This window comes from Vigna umbellata, chromosome 8 (genome assembly GCF_029865625.1).
Source record: "Vigna umbellata cultivar VRB3 chromosome 8, Vumbellata_1.0, whole genome shotgun sequence".
NCBI classification, from domain to species: domain Eukaryota; kingdom Viridiplantae; phylum Streptophyta; class Magnoliopsida; order Fabales; family Fabaceae; genus Vigna; species Vigna umbellata.
In genome coordinates this window covers 31,496,935-31,505,158 of record NC_142172.1, presented here as the reverse complement: position 1 = coordinate 31,505,158, position 8,224 = coordinate 31,496,935, and the positions used below count along the sequence as shown (strand labels likewise).

Below are 8,224 nucleotides of genomic sequence, written 5' to 3'. Positions count from 1 at the left end.
AATTACTCTTTTTTTCAATATAAATAAAGCACCTACGATGGCTTAGAAACACAAGGTTTCAGCTTAATGTTTCTCTTTCCCTAGAGTTTCACACGAATAACATCTAAAATAAAAGCATTTTGTAGTTCCTCTTCTCTATCAGTGTCACTGCAAACTCTCATCTCTGACCTTTCTTTCGTATGTGCTGTCCATGCTGCTCCTCCCTTTCTATCCCTTTTCTAAGCATCTCTTTCTCTGACCTTTTGAAATTGAAGGAAGAGACGAGGGAGAGAGAAAGGAAGAAAAGCTGATAAACTCTGAAAAAAAAAAGAACTGTGTCAGTCTACCGTTAGCCATGTCAGCATATTTTTCACGGTGTTAGTTTTGGAGGACTAAAACCAAAGTTTCGAAAAGTATGAGGACTAAAGTGTACCTTACTTTGGAAGAGGGACGAAAACCAGAAATGGCCAATAGTTTAGGGACTAAAAACATATTTAACCCATCTTTTTAAACAACTCCAACTATTACATTAAAATATTCTAACAAAAAATATATTTATTTATTTTGGATAAGTAGACCATCCATAATTATAAGATAATTCAATTATCTGTTTTCTTCCTTTATTAGAACTTCAAAATGGATCACAATCTGCAGGTCAATCCGGTCCGTCATGGGTTCGGGGCGGATTGAGTTTGAAAAAATTATATTTTTTATGTGGGTCAGATTTCAACCCGGCTCATGCAGGTTGAACCCGTGGTGGGTCGGGTTGACCCACCAACCTAATTTTATTTTATTAAAATTTAATTTTAATTTTATAAAAAAAATATTTATTATGTAAGATCCTTGTTTTCAAAATTAATTAAACACCCGGTAAAATTTGTTTAGATTTGAATTATAGAAAGTTTGTAATTTTTTTATTAAAAAAAATTGTAATTAAGTGAGCTAGTGAGCTAACCCGTTTATCCACCAACCTTGGTGGGTCGGGCCAGATTTGAATTTTTCTGGCTCGCTAATAAATGCTCGGGTTGGGTTGGCTCACTAAGTGACCAACCCGTGGTGGACCGGGTCAGGTGGTCTGTTTTGACAGCTTTATCTCTTATGTTCATATATTAATATTTTCGGTAGAGTCTGAATACTCAGATATTAAATACAATAATAAATGTAATCAATTACCTTACTTAAATCTCGTAATTATAAAAATTATAAAGAATTTTTATTTATCAAACGACATAATTACTTACGACCCAATCATTTCTTAATTACAGTTACAAGGATGATTTGCATTAATATCTACATGCATGCTTAACCATGCTAGCTTCATACTTGAAGTCGATCTTCTTAGGGATTTTTTAGGAAGACACCATCAACTTTCTTCACTATCCTAAGTGTTCAAATGGATCAGATTAGGCTCCCGAAGCTATAGTTGACCCGACTGATTCGTGTTACTCTAATCGAGTGCCTACTATACACAGACCCCAAGCTAGAGTGGTGAAAGAGTCATTGGGACGAGGTTAATGTTGCTTGGAAGTAACATGGTAGTATCGCTCGAGATTGATGTCTGATCGATAAATTTGAAAAAGTGACTATTATAGCTTAAGGAGTTGCGATGCCTCATAGCGAGCTCTATTATTTATGACATTGGATGCAAAATGCCATATCTCGTCAATCATTAGATGTCTCTCGATTTCATGATTCTAGAAAACGTGAATGTTCTCTTTTGTTTCCTATAAATAGGCTTGACGTTGACCTATCATTTTCATCTTTCTTCTCACGAAGCTTTGCACACATCAATCGACTTGGTAATAAGGTCTTCAGTTAAAACTTCTTCTTCATATTCGTGTTACTTCGATCAAATACCTACTATACAACTTACCTTAAACATTTTGTAATAAACTAAGATGAATTTTTTGTTATTTGAAAACCTCTGTATTACTATAAAGGCAATGACACTGCTCTCATCACCTAACAAACAAAAGAGTAAAATTAGAATGTCTCAGGGATGAGAAGAATAATTTTTTATGTTTGGAATGTTTCAATTGTGGAGACGGATGAAAATTCTATCAATTTGATAAGAAAGGTACCAAACCTCATACACAAAATAAAACATAATCAAATTAAAAGAAAATTACTATATATGATAGCAGACATTCTTAGAACTAATCTTATATCAAAGAAGAAAATCTCGAAAGTACCTATATGAACCTTTACTTCTTTGATGTTATAATATAGTAGCAATTTTAATAGTTTTAAAACGTATAAACAAATTTTTGGATAAGTACAAACCTACATTTCGTTCATAGAAATTTTATATTTAATAAAGGTAACAAATGATAATATTTCACTATCATAAAATATAAAATAATATATATATGTATGTATGTATATTTGGAAAAAGTTAGAAGCTAAAACAAAAATTATAAAATTCGATGGGATAAGAATACTTGGTATGTTTTATTTATAATTCTTAGTTCTTTAGCTTTCTCTTAGAACTTAATGTATGTATTAAATTAAATATCACATAAATGTAAAATATAAATACAATATATTTTGAACATCATCAGGTGAGGATAACTATCTGTGGAAGAACATGAGACTGAAAATCTAAAGTTCACGAGTATGATATCTGATAACTGCATTTTGTTTTTACTAATATAATCTCAATTGTGATAAATGTTTTTTTTAATTAATTTTCGATCTTAATAATTGGTGTATGTTTTAATATTGTTATTAATACTAATCAATATTATATTATTATTTATAAGGATCAGTTCTTTGTCTCTTAATTGGAACTTAGAAGTTTACGATTGATAAATTTACTATGCTCCATCATTAACACTAAGCGGGGATAGCTCAGTTGGGAGAGCGTCAGACTGAAGATCTGAAGGTCACGTGTTCGATCCACGTTCACCGCATTTTATGTTTTACCGGTGCAGTTTGAATTTAGATTATATTCAATCTAAATTATATGTTAAGAAATAAATAAATAAACACATACACTAATAATAAATGTGAACAATTCTAATAAAGTATACGAATAAAGTGTGATAGTAAACTACTCTTATTGTATTAAGAAAATGAATGTTAACAAGCGTAACAGAATATTTCTAAAAAAGAACCTATAAAATAATATAAATAGAACTTTCTAAAACTCGGTTCATCGACGATCAGTTTCTTGTTCTTCAACTGGTAAGTCGTTTTCCTTTTCTTCCGCGCATTTTGGGGCTGTGAGCATGCAGCAGATTCTGGTTGCATGTACCTTGTACTCTTTCTCTTCAATTCTTAGCTCAATTTATGTTTTAAAGTTGAATTTCTATCACCAATTGGTGAGTTGTAGGTTTCTGTTGAGTTTCCTTGCAGTGTAAGACATTGTCGGAGTAACTTTGTGAGCTGGGCTGTTTATCTCTGAGGCAAGGGGAGCTAGACTGTTTATCTCTGAGGCAAGGGGAGCTAGATATTTTCTTAAATTATTGGTATGACATATGTGTATGATAAATTCTAGGTGGCTCTATTGTTTGAAGCATAATTTATATGTTTGGAGTAAATTGAATTGTATGTATTGAATTGTTGAACTGTGAAATTGTGAAATGGTGTTTGTGAATTGATTTGAATGAATTAAACTGTTGTAATTGAACATGTTGGAGGTACTTGATGTGAGGAATCTGTTATGATATTAATTAGATAGAAAACATAGGGAATTAGGCATGTTTTGAGTCATTCTAAAGGAGGTTAGGTAGGAAAAGGAGAATTAGGGGTCAAGGACTCAATTAGGCTGTTGGGACAGTTTAGGTAAGTTATTTGTGACTTGTTTGAGTAATTTAAATGGTCAAAAACATGTGCTAAGTGGTATAACTGAATTTGGGTCTTTAAGTTGGGAAATTTGATGTTCTAGAATAAGATTTGGTTCATAACCACTTTAGATTGGTGTTAGTAAGGTTTAAAATCACTTAGACAAGTCTAATTAAGGATATAAAACAATCTAGGGGTGTTAGAAGTTGGGAAAAATGGTTAGAATTGGTAATTGTTGGTTGAGTTGCATAATTCTGCAGAATTTCGTTATATAGATTATGCAGACTCGTTGTGCGAATGAATTCGCATAGTAAGTCACCTTGACGAGATGCTCTCTGCCAGGGCATTCGCACAACGAATGGGCGCGCGGTGCGAATGGTATGAGAGGGTTGCTCTCTGTTTGATTATCCGCATGGCGAATCGGGGTGCTATACGACTGGTTAAGGTTTGGGACTACTGCCAATTTTATTTGAATAGCAAATAGGTGCGCTCTGTGAGTGTTTAGTGAGTCTGAGCCATTGCTTGGGGTTCTCGCATAGCGATTTGGGGCGCTATGCGAGGGGTTTGGGGTCTGATACAATTAGAAGTTTATTCGCATAGCGAGTTTAACCGCTGTGCGAATGGTTCTGAAGGGTGAGTCTCTGTCTGAGGATTCGCATAGCGCGTTGGGTCACTGTGCGAGAAACCTTTGGATTCGCTCTGCGAATGTGTGCGATGCGCGAATGGTCCAGGTTTAGTTCACTCTTTTCTTTTAGTTCTAAGTTGTTTGAAATGAATAATTGAATGCACTATGAAGTATGTTTAAGTGGCATTACATTACATCATTGGTTATTGTTATGAGTTATATTCCAAAGTGTAAGTTGATGATTTCAAAGTATGGTTGATGGACGTAATTCCATGAACCTCACAAAGAGGTTACATGGTGATGCCCTATGTTGTGATTCAAAGTGAATTCTCTTGTTGAGATTCAAGTATGTTTAAAATGAATGCAGGAGCTCAGTCTTGGGGGTTATCCTGAAACTCCAATGGTCTTTCATTCTCAAGTAGAGAGGATTGATCCATGTCATGAGGAGTAGTAGGAGGTCTTAGTCTTGGGGGCTTCCAGTATGCTTCAAGGCGTGGTACAGACTAACCTCGTGAGTGTGGTAGGATGAAATTCATTGGCAATGACTTTGCAAAGTAGTAAAAGCCACCACGAGTGCATGACCCGCCATAGCTCGACAATCATTTTAAGTCCGGACAATCAAAGTCAGTGTGGTGTCATGTATGAAGAGTTTGTGTGATGTGAATGAATAATAGGATTGTATGAAACTTAGTAAATAAGTATATGATTAATTTTTATTTAAGCTAACTTACCCTGTTGCGTGCTTGTGTTTTGTATGTATTGGTGTTCTTTCTTCTGCAATGATCATCCTTTGGGTGTGAGCAACGGGAGAAGAGGTGTCTTTGGAGCATGCATGGATGAAGGTGATGCTGCGAAGTAGTTAGTTCAGTCTAATCCTGTAGATAGTTTTGAGTATCATATTGCATATATAAAGCTTTAAATTTATAGATGTTTTTGGATGACTATAAATAAAATTCTTTATATTATGTGGATAACTGTATTATCTTATGTAATGCCTCTCTTATATAGTTTATACTATATTTGGGATATTACACTGAAAATATAAAAAATTAATTAAAAAAAAACATTTCCTTATGTAATATTTGAAAAGTAAAATTTTAAAAACGAATTCAATTTTAGGTCAACTAAGACTAAAAAAATGATATTAAAATACAAATATTAGAAAATTATTTAGAAAAAGAAAACATTTATTGCACCGGTAAAATATCAAATGCGGTGAACGTGGATCGAACACGTGACCTTCAGATCTTCAGTCTGACGCTCTCCCAACTGAGCTATCCCCGCACGATACACAAATTATAAAATAAAAGGTAATTAAATACAGATTATATGACGTGTAATCTGCGTCTATATTTTAAACGTGAACGTTTTGTCCTTGCTGATGCGTGTTTAGGATTATTGAAAGAAAGGGTTCGCACCGTTCTTTCTCTCGTTCTCTCTCCAGTTGCTTCAGCTCCACAACAACCTAACAATGGGAGGAAGTTCAAGTTTCAGGGATGAATATACCTTCGGTGCGTTCAATTCTCCCTTCATTCTCTCCAAACTCCTCTTATCTCTGTTACGATTCAATCAAATCTGTTATTGTTACTATTACTATTGTCAAGCGTTGACTTGTTGAAACCAATTTTATTCCATTTCTGCGCAGAACAAAGGCTTGAACAATCGCGAGAAATTGTGGCCAAATACCCCGATCGAGTCCCCGTAAGCCCCTTCTCCGTTCTAATCACAATTAACAAATAATCTTTAATGATTCAATATTTGTTTTAGCAATATTTAATCTTCGTTTGTGGATGGATCCTCATTCCTCCGTTCATCATTGCACTCTACTGTTTGTAACGAACGATTCACTCGCCAAATATTTATATAAGCAGACGGTAACGGTGAACATGTTTTCCGTTGCCCTAAATTGCTGACTTTATTAATCGGTTGTTATTTTTCTTCTGCAGGTGATTGTGGAAAGATATGCCAAATGCGATCTGCCTGAGTTGGAGAAGAAAAAGTAAGATCAGCGGCTAGCATGATTGAAATCATCATAAGAGATAGCAACTACAGCCATATATAAATTGAATTAGGAACATATGTGATTACATTTATAAATGAATTATAATATATAATAGCTATAAGTGAATTGAAATCATGATTATGGTTTTTAATGTTTCTGATAGATACCTCGTTCCTCGAGACTTGTCTGTTGGGCATTTCATTCATATTTTGAGTTCCAGACTTAGTCTGCCCCCTGGGAAAGCGCTCTTTGTTTTTGTGAAGAATACCTTGCCTCAAACTGGTAAGCTTGCCCTGTGAGCTCAATGGTTTCTTACTTATTCAACTTTTGTTACTGGGGGCTCTTAAATTTCTTGTGTTTGTGATTATTGCAGCTAGTGTGATGGACTCTGTCCACAGATCATTCAAGGACGAGGATGGATATCTTTACATGTATTATAGCACTGAAAAAACCTTTGGTTCGTACATAATGTAAACTGTTGCACCCTGTACACTATTATGTCCAACTCTGACTTTGTTATGTAACTACGATCAAGAAAACCTTGTACAAATTTGTTACATGGCATGGAACTTATAATTGATTGTTCTGTTCTGGATAACCTTGACAATACAATAAGTAATGTATGATTTTTTGTTGGGTTTCTTTCAAGGAGATACACGGGGAGATTTGGGACATTAAGTTATGAATAAAACCTTCAACTGAACCTTACCTTAAGATGATAGTTTTGTGGATATTTGCTCTTCTTGCATATTTTTATCCAATATGGGGAAATTTGGAAAATATAAGTAAAAAGCAAACCCATATGTGAAATAATCACATCATCATCTTCAATCTAAAAATCTTCATACAATAATTGAGTTTTTTTTTTCTTTTTTTTCTTTATATGCTCTTCTTTCATATATTATTCAGACTCCAAACTCACTTATCTTCGGAATTTTTAAATATATTGCCGAAACATTTGGTCAATATGGGTTGAGAGTGGATGGTCATTAATCCACAGGAAACAGTCCATAAGACCCTGTGTGGCAAAAATATGGAAGTTTTCCATCATCTCTTTAGAGTTTAGACCATTATTTTGGTTGGTATAGTAAAACTCTATCTACTATGTTGGCCACTTTTCACTTGTTTAAGGCAAACGGGAAACAAATGTTCGCCTTTCATATATTTGTCAGCCATTTGTAGTATATATGCTTTATCTAAGGGAAACTTACACTATTTTATTTTGTCAATATTCAATCCTTCTCTCTGTTTAATCTCATGGCCAAATCAGCTTGTTAAGCCTGTGCCGTATATCATGATTCTGTCTCGCTTCATATAATTAAAAGCGAAACCCTTAACGCCCTCGTTCTTTTTAAAAACATGAAGAAACATAAAGAAACATAAAGAATGCCCAGGATTAGTTTTCTAATCTCATGCTGCAATGTCAATTTAGAAGAGACATTAATACCGCACGTTGGCAATTAGCTAACAGACTCGCGAGGAAGATGAGAGACAGGAACCCAAGTGCTCTAAACACCTGCTACGATAGGAAATAAATCAAAGCATGACTTAATCTTGGGAAGTTTCATATAAACTTCTTCATGCAACCATGTTTCTTGTAATAAATATCCATGGTATGACCATTCTTACCACACTGAGAGCTTATCTTTTTGCTAATATTATTTCTGGTGTTTCTATTCTTAGGAAAACCGTGTTTCCTATAACACAGATTCGGTATGACCGTTTCTTACACAATAACATGTAATGGTAGCAACAACATTGACCTAAAGTTTTGATCCAATGGATAACTGTTTCCAATAAAAAATTACGAAAACACTTTTAAAATTAAAATG

The 8,224-nt window shown here is 34.2% G+C and overlaps 1 protein-coding gene and 2 non-coding genes across 3 annotated transcripts; 2 read left to right on the top strand and 1 right to left on the bottom strand.

The window, feature by feature from the left end:
• Positions 1-2,818: 2,818 nt before the first annotated feature.
• Positions 2,819-2,891, top strand: TRNAF-GAA (transfer RNA phenylalanine (anticodon GAA)). Its single transcript has one exon. It is a non-coding gene; the product is annotated as a tRNA-Phe (tRNA).
• A 2,710-nt stretch (positions 2,892-5,601) lies between these two features.
• TRNAF-GAA (transfer RNA phenylalanine (anticodon GAA)) lies at positions 5,602-5,674 on the bottom strand. Its single transcript has one exon. It is a non-coding gene; the product is annotated as a tRNA-Phe (tRNA).
• A 78-nt stretch (positions 5,675-5,752) lies between these two features.
• LOC124821487 (autophagy-related protein 8i-like) lies at positions 5,753-6,990 on the top strand. Its single transcript, XM_047293373.2, has 5 exons — positions 5,753-5,901; positions 6,036-6,091; positions 6,337-6,389; positions 6,556-6,674; positions 6,766-6,990. The coding sequence occupies exons 1-5, from the start codon at positions 5,862-5,864 to the stop codon at positions 6,864-6,866; spliced, it is 369 nt and encodes a 122-aa protein (XP_047149329.1). The 5' UTR covers positions 5,753-5,861; the 3' UTR covers positions 6,867-6,990.
• The last annotated feature ends 1,234 nt before the right edge of the window (positions 6,991-8,224 follow it).

Excerpts from the sequence above, each read along its gene's own strand:
- LOC124821487 (XM_047293373.2), top strand. The coding sequence starts at position 5,862 with ATGGGAGGAAGTTCAAGTTTCAGGGATGAATATACCTTCG. Across the intron at positions 6,092-6,336 it reads AATACCCCGATCGAGTCCCC|GTGATTGTGGAAAGATATGC; the intron begins GTAAGCCCCTTC and ends TTTCTTCTGCAG. Across the intron at positions 6,390-6,555 it reads CCTGAGTTGGAGAAGAAAAA|ATACCTCGTTCCTCGAGACT; the intron begins GTAAGATCAGCG and ends TGTTTCTGATAG.